The sequence below is a fragment of the Macaca mulatta genome, chromosome 9 (genome assembly GCF_049350105.2).
Source record: "Macaca mulatta isolate MMU2019108-1 chromosome 9, T2T-MMU8v2.0, whole genome shotgun sequence".
NCBI lineage: Eukaryota > Metazoa > Chordata > Mammalia > Primates > Cercopithecidae > Macaca > Macaca mulatta.
In genome coordinates, this window is record NC_133414.1 from 75,809,576 (window position 1) to 75,821,813 (window position 12,238).

The 12,238-nt window shown below is 52.3% G+C and overlaps 1 protein-coding gene across 45 annotated transcripts in view; it reads left to right on the forward strand.

Moving 5' to 3' along the window:
* CAMK2G (calcium/calmodulin dependent protein kinase II gamma) overlaps nucleotides 1–11,569 on the forward strand; it is a 62,914-nt gene extending 51,345 nt beyond the window's left edge. For 16 of the 45 annotated variants that reach the window (XM_015147253.3, XM_015147259.3, XM_015147256.3 and 13 more), the window contains 5 exons: nucleotides 1,407–1,455; nucleotides 5,888–5,963; nucleotides 6,328–6,422; nucleotides 8,820–9,064; nucleotides 9,560–11,569. In XM_015147253.3, coding sequence (XP_015002739.1) covers nucleotides 1,407–1,455; nucleotides 5,888–5,963; nucleotides 6,328–6,422; nucleotides 8,820–9,052 — 453 coding nt within the window. In that variant the 3' untranslated portion in view covers nucleotides 9,053–9,064; nucleotides 9,560–11,569. 45 annotated transcript variants of the gene reach the window in all.
* Nucleotides 11,570–12,238: the final 669 nt, after the last annotated feature.

Consider the following 12,238-nt stretch of genomic DNA (forward strand, 5'->3'; position numbering starts at 1 on the left):
AGGTGCAGTGGCTCACACCTGTAATCCTAGCACTTTGAGAGGCCAAGGCGGGCGGATCACTTGAGGTCAGGAGTTCAGAACCAGCCTGGCCAACATGGGAAAACCCCATCTCTACTAAAGATACAAAAATTAGTTGGGGATGGTGGTACATCCCTGTAATCCCAGCTGCCTGGGAGGCTGAGGCAGGAGAATCGCTTGAACCTCGGAGGCGGAGGTTGCAGTGAGCTGAAATCGTGCCACTGCACTTCAGCCTGGGCAACAGAGCAAGACTCCATCTAAAAAATGAAAACAGAAAAACCCCACCAAAGTAGAGAGAGAGAGAGAACAGGGCCTTGAATTAAGTAGTCAGGAGGAGGCCTCTTTCAGGAGGTGATATCTGAGCGAAAAACTGAATGGTGGGTGGGGGAAGGAGGCAACCAGGCCAACTCTGAGGCTGAGTGCCCTAGGCAGAAGGAACTGAAGCTCAGGTGTGGCATGTGTAATCAAGCAGAGGGAAGAGGGAAGTGACACGGGGAGAACCTGGGAGAGTGATGAGGTTGGAGAAGCAGCAGGGCCTGCTACAGAGGCCCTTGTAGGAGTTTGCATTTTCTTCCAGCAGCAAGGAGAAGCTGTTGGGAGTAATAGAATCTATCTGACACTTTAACACATCACTCTGGCCACATCATGATCAAGAACTCTAGGGAGGGCCAGGCACGGTGGCTCACACCTGTAATCCCTGCACTTTGGAAGGCCGAGGCAGGTGGATCAGTGGAGGTCAGGAGCTCGAGACCAGCCTGGCCAATATGAAGAAACTCTGTCTCTAATAAAAATAAAAAAATTAGCCAGGCGTGGTGGCAGGCGCCTGTAATCCCAGCTACTCGGGAGGCTGAGACAGGAGAATCACTTGAACCCAGGAGGTAGAGGTTGCAGTGAGCCAAGATCATGCCACTGCACTCTGGCCTGGGCAACAAGAGCAAAACTCTGTTTCAAAAAAAAAAAAAAAAAATCTTGGGGAAGTTAAGGAGACCATGAAGCTGTTATCGTGGTTCAGGTGTGAGATGCTGGTGGCCTGGAGTCAGGTTGTAGCTGTGTATTGGAAGTGAAGAGGTAAGACATGGGATTTACTTTGGAGGCAGAACCAAAAGATTTTATTTTTAGATTGGGCAATCCGAATATAAGGGAAAAAGAAAAGGATTGAGGATGACACCAGGTTTTAGCCTGAATAACTGGTCTAATTAGGGGCATTTACCAAGTGGGGGAAGACTAGGGCGGAGATTTGGGAAGAGTCAGACAGCCAGGGTGGAAGCAGAACCTTCCATGGTCTCCTTGCACCTCTTGTAGGAGCACAAACTCTGCTTTCGTTCTGCTTTGCTCCTCTGGCTTCCAAGGGATGGAGCATATAGAAACATATTCTTTTTGGCCTACAGGGCTCCACAGAGAGCTGCAACACCACCACAGAAGATGAGGACCTCAAAGGTAGGTGCTGGCCCTTGGAGGGGGAAGGACTCCAGCAGTGACCCAGGTACCTGGGCTCCAATGGGGCACCCGCCTTTTCTGCTCCCAGAACTGGGAATGCTGGCTCCTATGCCCCTAGGAGAGGGCTTGGTATAAAAGCTACTTTCCACAAGCCAAGATATGAGGCCCCTGTGTGGTGTTGCTGAGCTGGGCAAGAGGCTTCTCTTCTTTGACCCCAAGTCTAAAATAGCTAAGCTAGAGATTCTCCAGGGGCCAGGGCTCAGAGAACTGTTCCTGTCGCTGATAATGATGTGCCATCCCAGAACAGGGGTACCCTAAGTCCCTGCCAAAGTAGCCCACAAGTGTCATGAGTCATAAATAGAGTGACCAATCATCCTGGTTTTCCCCGGACACAGAACTTTTGGTTTTAAGACTGTGATGGGCCAGGAGTGCTGGCTCACACCTGTAATCCCAGAACTTTGGGAGGGCCAGGGCAGGAGGATTGCTTGAGGCCAGGAGTTTGAGGCCAGCCTGGGCAACATAGCAAGACTTTGTCTCTATTAAAAGAAAAAAAAAGAAAAGAAAGGAAAAAAAAATTTTAGGAACAAATAAATAGGCCAGGTGAGGTGACTGATACCTGTAATCCCAGCACTTTGGGAGGCCGAGGCAAGCAGATCACTTGAGGTCAGGAGTTCGAAACCAGCCTGGCCAACATGCTGAAACCCCATCTCTACTAAAACTACAAAAAAAGGCCGGGCCTAGTGGCTCCCGCCTGTAATCCCAACACTTTGGGAGACCAAGATGGGTGGATCACCTGAAGGTCAGGAGTTCAAGACCAGCCTGGCCAACATGGTGAAACCCCATCTCTACTAAAAATATAAAAAATTAGCCAGGTGTGGTAGCAGGTACCTGTAATCCCAGGTACTTGGGAGGCTGAGGTGGGAGAATTCGCTTGAACCTGGGAGGTGGAGGGTGCAATGAGCTAAGATCGCCCCATTGCATTCCAGCCTAGGCAACAAGAGCAAAACTTCTCAAAAAAAAAAAAAAAAAAAAAAAAAGGCCGGTCATGGTGGCAGGGTCCTATAATCCCAGCTACTCGGGAGGCTGAGCCATGAAAATGCTTGAACCCGGGAGGTGGAGGTTGCAGTGAGCCAAGATCACACCACTGCACTCCAGTCTGGGTGACAGAATGAGACTCTGTCTCAAAAAGAAAAAAAAAAAAAAAAAAAGGCCGGGTGCGGTGGCTCACGCCTGTAATCCCAGCACTTTGGGAGGCCCAGGCGGGTGGATCGTGAGGTCAGGAGATCGAGACCATCCTGGCTAACACGGTGAAACTCCGTCTCTACTAAAAATGCAAAAAATTAGCCGGGTGTGGCGGCAGGCGCCTGTAGTCCCAGCTGCTTGGGAGGCTGAGGCAGGAGAATGGCATGAACCCGGGAGGCGGAGCTTGCCGTGAGCTGAGATCGCGCCACTGCACTCCAGCCTGGGGGACTGAGCAAGACTCCGTCTCAAAAAAAAAAAAAAAATATATATATATATATATAAATAAATATAAAACCCAGATAGTCCTGGGAACACTGGGATGAGTTGGTCACTCTAGTCCTAAGATCTTGGCCTGAATGATGGAGTTGGAACCAATCTGACAACTGTGAGGCCACATTTGGTCGTGTCCTGGTGGGCCTGTAAGGACCACTCGCCTAAGCGTGGGCCTGGCTAGAGTGCCAGGGGGGTGGGAGGGCATGGCAGGCCGGACCCCTGGGAATCTCTGTCCTGCTCTTTTGTTGGGCCTCCTGGAATTGCTCCCTTTGCCTGAATTCCATAAGTGGCTTTGGGCCAGGCCATCAGAAAAGACAGAGGAACACTGTAGGACAGAGCTGGGAGAGCATGCCCTGGGTGGCAAGGGGGCATCAAACGTTTTGGAACCAAAAAAATAGCAGAAAGCTACGAGGAAGTGAATCATAGTAGCTCCAGGCCCCTGTGAGTGAGGTCAGATCAGTTCGATTCCAGCACTGCTGGCAACATAGGAGGCGCCATCACTGCTGGGCTCTGGACCCTGTGGCCTGGCCCCTTGGAACATCTTCCCCGGGAGCAGGGGTCCTTGGACAGGCTGTTGTAAGGCTCGTCTGGAAGCCACGGCCCAGGTCTGGGCACCTGCCTGGTGCCCTCAGCTGGGAGGCCTCTCTGGCAGAGGCGGCGGCGTGGGATGTGGTCCAGTGTCCACAGCAGCCCGAGGCGAGGCGTCCCCTTGCCCCGGCTCTGCAGCGCCATGGGCTCGGGTCCTGTCCGGCTTGCTCGCTCACCTGCCTTGTTCTGTTTGTTTTGGCTGCTCTGCCTTGCCCTGCCCTGCCCTGCCCTGGCTGGTTAGCTGCCCCGCTCCGCACTGGGAATGGCAGCTTGGTGCCTGAAGGACGGAGCTCCCGGGACAGAACAGCCCCCTCTGCAGGCATGCAGCCCCAGCCTTCTCTCTGCTCCTCAGCCAGTAAGTGTGAGGGAGGCACATTCTGGCTTCCGTCTCCCTGGCTCGTCCTGAAGCCCCTCAGGGACCCCCACCACAGCTGTCAGCCCGGCCCAGCTGCCCATGGTAGTAAGCTCTGGGAGCATGGCCTCTGCTAGGGGTGGGGGGTCAATTGGAGGTGCTGTTGAGACCAGGCAGGGGCCCCTGAGTCTGGGGCCCAAAGAAATGAGAAGAGTGGGTGGAAGAACATGGCCTGGGGTGGGGGGAGTAGAAAGTCCCCAAGATGTGCAGTGGGCCTTGCCTCAGCGCCGAGCCAGGAAGAAGGGCAGAGTCGGAAGTCAGGTCTGTGAGGGTGGGAGTGGGGTGATGGGGAAATCGTGACAGCAAGGAACTGTGTTGGGGATGTAGTGCTTCCTGAGTCTCAGCATAACATATTAAGAGCATGGGGTCAGAGGCAAGACAGATCTGAGTTTAAATCCCAGATACACTGCCTTCAAGAGTGTGAAATTTAACCTCTCAGAGCTGCAGGTTCCTTATCTGTAACGTGGAAATAAAACGGCCTGCACCTCAGAGCCTTATTGGAAAAAAGACGAGGCAGTAAGAAGTCTTGATACGGTGCCTCACTGGGTTATCAGGGGCTCATCCTCATATTTCTAGTTACGTCTGTGCTGGAGGATGCCTGTGTCTGCTGCCTTTCCTCCCACCATCTATCCTTGCAGAGTTTCTAAGCACAACCCTCTTCACTCGTGGGGCCCCAGTCAGGTCATCCAGATGGGTCTGGTGGGTTGGAGAGGGTGTGTGTGTGGTGGGTGCACACCTGCCTGCTGCTTTAGGAAGCCCATCTAACTCCTTGCTTCCCTTAACCTGCTGCTTGCTCACCTGGAGCTGCAGCCTAGCAGGGCTGATGGCTGTGGGGCTCCCTCCTGGATGTGCCTTTGGCTGCGCTGCCCTGTCCCAGCTGTGCTGCTTGGCTGTGCTGGCCTGGCCAGGCCATGGTGGTGCTGTTCTAATGCTTGCAGTTGTCTTGCAGCCTTTCGCTCCTGTGAGGAAAGGGTTGTGGCCTGGGCCAACCCAGGGCTCGGGTTAAGATGAGCCCAAGCTCAACCCACGCTCTCCCTTACCCTGGCGGCAGCCTCTGCTGATAGTGGCATTCCCTATAAGAGAAGCCCAGGGCAGCAGGACATCACCAGCTGTCCCTTGGCTTGGGATGGGTTGGGGAGGAAGGCTCTGGAGGGCACCACCTCTGCCTGCCTGTCAGTCTGAGCCCTGTCTGGTTTTCCTGAGGAACACCTCCTGGCATGAGAGCTGGTGTGAAATGTACAGCTTTCCCAAGCCTTGAGAGGTAAACGGAGCAGCCTCTCTGGTACAGGCTGTCACAGGTTTTTACAATTCCGGGATCATTTCTCCCAGAAAAGCCCTGTGGAGTTGATGAGCAGTGGGAAGCATCCATCCTAGGGCTCTGATGGTCTTTTGGCACCCCAGCCCTAGCTGCATTCTGCTGTCAGGCTGCCTGTCGCCCAGGGCTGGATCCTGGCCACTGAATGAGGGCTAAGAGTGGGGGTGGTGATTGAGACCTGACTGAGCCCCTTCAGGTGAGAGAAGTAAATTGGGGGTGGAAGCAGCCTTATTGAGAGATGCTTGTGAGAGAGGCTGCTCATACAGGGAAGGGGCTCACAGCATTCACGATGTACCAGGCTCCTCACCTGTTAAAGGCAAGTGTGTTTTCTGCAACCTGGTTGTTGATAGAGCGGGAGGCCAAGGCCAAAGAACCATAACTAATGGCTGGGCTTCAGGAGGAAGTGGTCATTGTGTCTGCAGACTGCAGAGAGGGAGATGGAAGGGAAGGTGGGTTCGCTCTTCTGCCAACGGCCCTAGAGACAGAGAAGAGGGATGTCTTTGTCATAAGTGATCACAGGGGACTCCTGAGGACTGGGGAAGGCTCTCTGTCACTTAGGAGGTACCCCAGTAGGTAAATTGATGGATTTTTCTCCCCCACAGTGAGAAAACAGGAGATCATTAAGATTACAGAACAGCTGATTGAAGCCATCAACAATGGGGACTTTGAGGCCTACACGTAAGTAGAGACCCATTTTTTTTTTGTGACCTAAGTCATCTCCCAAGGCCTTCCCCGCTTCCAGACAACAATTAGGACCCTGGGGAAAGGGAATTTGGACCTTGGACAAAGTATCTGAGTTAAGCCTTCTCCTAAGCTGGGAGCCCTTTCAGGTAGATTCCCTGAGCTCACCCACGGTGTCCTGGTGGTGGGCCGAAAGCACAGGGCTGAGTGGCTCAGCAGGCAGGCCTGGAAGATTTCGCTGTCTTGTCTGGGATGGCCACAGCTAGCCTGCTGCTACTGGATAGACACTGCTGATAAGGAAGGAAGACAAATCGCTCCACAGAAGCCTGATAGGCTGCTTTTTTGTTTTTTCTCCCTGCAGGAAGATTTGTGATCCAGGCCTCACTTCCTTTGAGCCTGAGGCCCTTGGTAACCTCGTGGAGGGGATGGATTTCCATAAGTTTTACTTTGAGAATCGTGAGTGGGTTCGTGCTGCTGATATACTCCTGCCTGCCCCTTCACCCCTTTGCCTTTGTCTCCTGCTCACCTCCTCATCCCAGTTGCCCACTTTTCCCTTATTTGACCTTCGTGCTGCACTCCTACTCTGTATGCTTGCCCCTTTGTGCCCCGATGGTTGTAAACAGGCACCTTTGAAGGCCCTGCTCTGAGCCCCAAGTGCCCATTCATTCCACAACTGCCTTGTGGCAGTCCCAGTCACCACAATCAAGTTCACTTATTTCTTGCCGAGCACGGTGGCTCACGCCTGTAATCAAAGCACTTTTGGGAGGCTGAGGCTGGCGGATCATGAGGTCAGGAGATCGAGACCATCCTGGCTAACACGGTGAAACCCCATCTCTACTAAAAATACAAAAAATTAGCCAGGCGTGGTGGTGGCGCCTATAGTTCCAGCTACTTGGGAGGCTGAGGCAGGAGAATGGTGTGAACCTGGGAGGCGGAGCTTGTAGTGAGCCAAGATTGCGCCACTGCACTCCAGCCTGGGCAACACAGTGAGACTCCATCTCAAAAAAAAAAAAAAAAAAGTTCACTCATTGCTTTAAGCCTCACCTCTTTCCAAGATGGATTGGAAGGAAACCCTTTGAGATTAGATTGAGATGATCTCAGCACGTAAGAACTAAGCTCTGTGTCTGCAGGTTTCAAAATAGAGGAAATTAAAACCAGGATAAGAATGTGCAAACCGGCCGGGCGCGGTGGCTCAAGCCTGTAATCCCAGCACTTTGGGAGGCCGAGACGGGCAGATCACAAGGTCAGGAGATCGAGACCATCCTGGCTAACCCGGTGAAACCCCGTCTCTACTAAAAAATACAAAAAACTAGCCGGGCGAGGTGGCGGGCGCCTGTAGTCCCAGCTACTCCGGAGGCTGAGGCAGGAGAATGGCGTGAACCCGGGAGGCGGAGCTTGCAGTGAGCTGAAATCCGGCCACTGCACTCCAGCCTGGGTGACAGAGCGAGACTCCGTCTCAAAAAAAAAAAAAAAAAAAAGGCCGGGCGCGGTGGCTCAAGCCTGTAATCCCAGCACTTTGGGAGGCCGAGACGGGCGGATCACAAGGTCAGGAGATCGAGACCATCCTGGCTAACACGGTGAAACCTCGTCTCTATTAAGAAATACAAAAAACTAGCCGGGCGAGGTGGCAGGCGCCTGTAGTCCCAGCTACTCGGGAGGCTGAGGCAGGAGAATGGCGTGAACCCGGGAGGCGGAGCTTGCAGTGAGCTGAGATCCGGCCACTGCACTCCAGCCTGGGCGACAGAGCGAGACTCTGTCTCAAAAAAAAAAAAAAAAAAAAAAAAAAAAAGTGTGCAAACCAGGGCACTCTTGGTGATTTGTGAGATCGGAAGTTGTGGCTAGAATCTTCCTGACTATGGAGGAAGGCAGGCGTCCTGTATGGGGGGTGGGGTGTACATTCTGACCAGTTCGTGGAAGATAAGGGGATAAGAAGCTGAATCATCACCCCCTCCCATCTTTCTGTCTACTCTATGAGACCCTCCCCTTCCTTATTTTTATCTCTTCCCACTTTATGCTGGGCCTTCCCTATCCTGCCCTGAGTTATAGTTAGTCACTAACTTCTCTGCTGACTCCCACCCTTATCACATCTCAGCTGCATATATAAACTCTCAGTTATCTAAGTAATTCTATTAGCCAGAAGCAATTCCAGAGTTTATATTAATTCTAGGAAGGTGACATGTAGCCCCTGTCTAACATTTGAATTGAACTAAAATGTGAATCTCAATAAAAGCAACACAGTTTTCACAGCATATGCTGATAATGGCAATCCAACTTCTTTTGCCTTTTCCCCAGGGAATCCTGGGAATATCCTGAGCTTGGTGCTTTGGTGATTCTCTTTCAGCTTTGGTGCCTTAAAAAAAAAAATTACAAATCAATTTTGAATGGTTTAAGTTCATGATTTTGTTCTGCAGCCCTAGCTAGGGGCGAGCCAAGCCTTTTGAAATCTAAACTCAGCCTAACAAAACAGAAAATCTGTAGGCTTCAGTTAGAGTCACATGGTCCTGAGTTCAGGTGTGTGATTTGAGCAAATTATTCCTTGAACCTATTTCCTCATCTTATAATGAAGAAAATATTATCCAGCAAGAAATACAGCTCAGGCATGTAAAACCCCAGCACAATGCCTGATTAAAAGAGCAGCAGCTACTATCATTGTTGCCCATCTTTCTGTTCCTTTTGGATAAAGAAGACTAATGTAATGTGGTATCCTGGCCTCTGGAGGGCGTTTGAGGGGGGGAACTTGGAGATTCTGGGAATGGTTGCTCGGGAGTTGGTAAGACTTGGAAGTGCAGGCTGGGAGGAAAATGCAGGTGCCCAGGCCTGATGTCCTCTTACCTACCCCACCCTGCCCTGTAGTCCTGTCCAAGAACAGCAAGCCTATCCATACCACCATCCTAAACCCACACGTCCACGTGATTGGGGAGGACGCAGCGTGCATCGCCTACATCCGCCTCACCCAGTACATCGACGGGCAGGGTCGGCCTCGCACCAGCCAGTCAGAAGAGACCCGGGTCTGGCACCGTCGGGATGGCAAGTGGCTCAATGTCCACTATCACTGCTCAGGGGCCTCTGCCGCACCGCTGCAGTGAGCTCAGCCACAGGTGCACCTGGTTGAGGGGGGAGAGGGGCTGGGAGGGCCTGGGACAGGTGGGGTCAGAGGAAGAAGAGAAGGCTGGGAGGTGGCCCTGGGAGAGGAGGTGTGGGCCATCCCAGAGGATTGGCAAAGGCTGGTAGAATGCTTGTAATAAGTTGTGCTCGGAAATCAGACAGACTGGGGTCTGGCTCCGTGACTCCAAATTGGGTGACCTCAGGTTACTTCCCCTCCCTAAACTCAGTCTCCTTAGCTGTCAAAGAGAGGCAGAGAGTGGTGCCTACCTCATTTAATCATTGTGAGGATTAAGTAAGATACTATAAGTAAAGCACTTAGTAAGTGCTCAGCAAATGGGAGGCAGTTTTGTATTTAAGCATTAGCTTCACCCACTTTCCCCACCACCTCAGGCCTACTTGGCCACGTGTTTAGCGTGCTAAAGTCGCTGGAACTCATCTGTGTGCTCATTGTCCTCTGTTCTGTTACCACATTCTGTCCTGTTTGACAGGGGCATTAGGAGATTCCAGCCAGAGGTCGAACCTTCGCAGCCAGTGGCTCTGGAGGGCCTGAGTGACAGCGGCAGTCCTGTTTGTTTGAGGTTTAAAACAATTCAATTACAAAAGCGGCAGCAGCCAATGCACGCCCCTGCATGCAGCCCTCCCGCCCGCCCTTCGTGTCTGTCTCTGCTGTACCGAGGTGTTTTTTACATTTAAGAAAAAAAAAAAGAAAAAAAAAGATTGTTTAAAAAAAAAAAAAGGAATCCGTACCATGATGCATTTTAAAACCACCGACAGCCCTTGGGTTGGCAAGAAGGCAGGAGTGTGTATGAGGTCTATCCTGGCATGAGCAGCGGGCTGACCCACTGGCCTTGAAGAGGTGAGCTTGGCCTCTCTGGTCCCCATGGACTCGGGGACCAGGCAAGAACTCTGACAGAGCTTTGGGGGCCATGATGTGATTGGAGCTCCTGAGGTGGCCTGCTTACCCCAGGTCTAGGAACGGACTTCTTTGGAACTTGCATAGGCGCCTAGAATGGGGCTGATGAGAACATCGTGACCATCAGACCTACTTGGGAGAGAACACAGAGCTCCCAGCCTGCTGTGGAGGCAGCTGAGAAGTGGTGGCCTCAGGACTAAGGGCCCGGACGTTGATGTGTACTGTCTCATTTAGTGTAGAAGGGAAGAGAATTGGTGCTGCAGAAGTGTGCCCGCCATGAAGCTGATGAGAAACCTCGTGTTAATCTGACATGCACTCACTCATCCATTTCTATAGGATGCACAATGCATGTGGGCCCTGATATTGAGGCCTTATCCCTGCAGCTAGGAGGGGGAGGGGTTGTTGCTGCTTTGCTTCATGTTTTCTTCTAATTCAGCAAGGAGAGAGCCGGGCCCTGGTCAGGGCTCCCGTGCCGCCTTTGGCTGTTCTGTTTCTGTGCTAATCTGGACCATCTTTGTCTTGCCTTTTCACGGTAATGGTCCCCATGCTGACCCTCATCTGGGCCTGGGCCCTCTGCCAAGTGCCCCTGTGGGATGGGAGGAGTGAGGTAGTGGGAGAAGAGGTGGTGGTCGTTTCTATGCATTCAGGCTCTCTTCGAGGCTGCCTCCCTTTTTATTCTTCCTTGCTGCACGTCCATCTCTTTTCCTGTCTTTGAGATTGACCTGACTGCTCTGGCAAGAAGAAGAGGTGTCCTTACAGAGGCCTCTTTACTGACCAACTGAAGTATAGACTTACTGCTGGACAATCTGCATGGGCATCACCCCTCCCCGCATGTAACCCGAAAGAGGTGTCCAGAGCCAAGGCTTCTACCTTCATTGTCCCTCTCTGTGCTCAAGGAGTTCCATTCCAGGAGGAAGAGGTCTATACCCTAAGCAGATAGCAAAGAAGATAATGGAGGAGCGATTGGTGATGGCCTTGGTTTCCCTCAGAACAACGCTGCAGATTTATCTGCACAAACATCTCCACTTTTGGGGGAAAGGTGGGTAGATTCCAGTTCCCTGGACTACCTTCAGGAGGCACGAGAGCTAGGAGAAGAGGCAAAGCTACAGGTTTACTTGGGAGCCAGCTGAGAAGAGAGCAGACTCAAAGGTGCTGGTGCTTGGATTTAGCCAGGCTCCTCCGAGCAGCTCATGCATGTCCCAGCCCCTGGGCCCTAGCCCTTTCCTGCCCTGCAGTCTGCAGTGCCAGCACGCAGATCCCTTCACCACAGGGTTTCGTTTTGCTGGCTTGAAGACAAATGGTCTTAGAATTCATTGAGACCCATAGCTTCATATGGCTGCTCCAGCCCCACTTCTTAGCATTCTTACTCCTCTTCTGGGGCTAATGTCAGCATCTATAGACAATAGACTATTAAAAAATCACCTTTTAAACAAGAAATGGAAGGCATTTGATGCAGAATTTTTGCATGACAACATAGAAATAATTTAAAAATAGTGTTTGTTCTGAATGTTGGTAGACCCTTCATAGCTTTGTTACAATGAAACCTTGAACTGAAGATATTTAATAAAATAACCTTTAAACAGTCCATTGTGTTACTGCTGTTGGAGGTTTATGGCCAGAGGCATAGATTTTAGCAGCCTGGGTTACCAGGTTGGAGAGAGGTATCTCCTACTCCCATTGGGGCCTTTTGAGAATAAAACTTCCTCATGCCTGTAATCCCAGGCATTAGGAGGTCGAGGCAGGCGAATCACGAGGTCAGAAGTTCGAGACCAGCCTGGCCAACATGGTGAAACCCCTTCTCCACTAAAAAACACAAAAAATTTATCTGGGCGTAGTGGCGGGCGCCTGTAACCCCAGCTACTCGGAAGGCTGAGGCAGAAGAATCGCTCGAACCCGGGAGGGGGAGGTTGCAGTGAGCCGAGGTCGCGCCACTGCACTCCAGCCCAGGGGACAGAGTGAGATTCCGTAACAGAAAGAAAAAAAAAAAAAAAACTTCCTCATAACCTCCAACCAGCGCTCGGTGCTGCGGAGGCGAGGCGGGGCGGGGAGGGGAGGGAGGGTGAGTGCCCTGGGAGCCGGTTGAGGGCCTCGCCCCGCCCCTGGTCCCGCCTCCGGCTAGGCCGCTCCGCCTCGTCCCCTCCGAGTGGGCCGGCCCGGCTCCCCCTCCGCGGGGCTGAGTGGATGAGCCCAGGCCTGAGCCCGCCCCTGCTACAGAGTCGCGGTCCCCGACGCCCGGCCGGCGGTGCCATCGCGC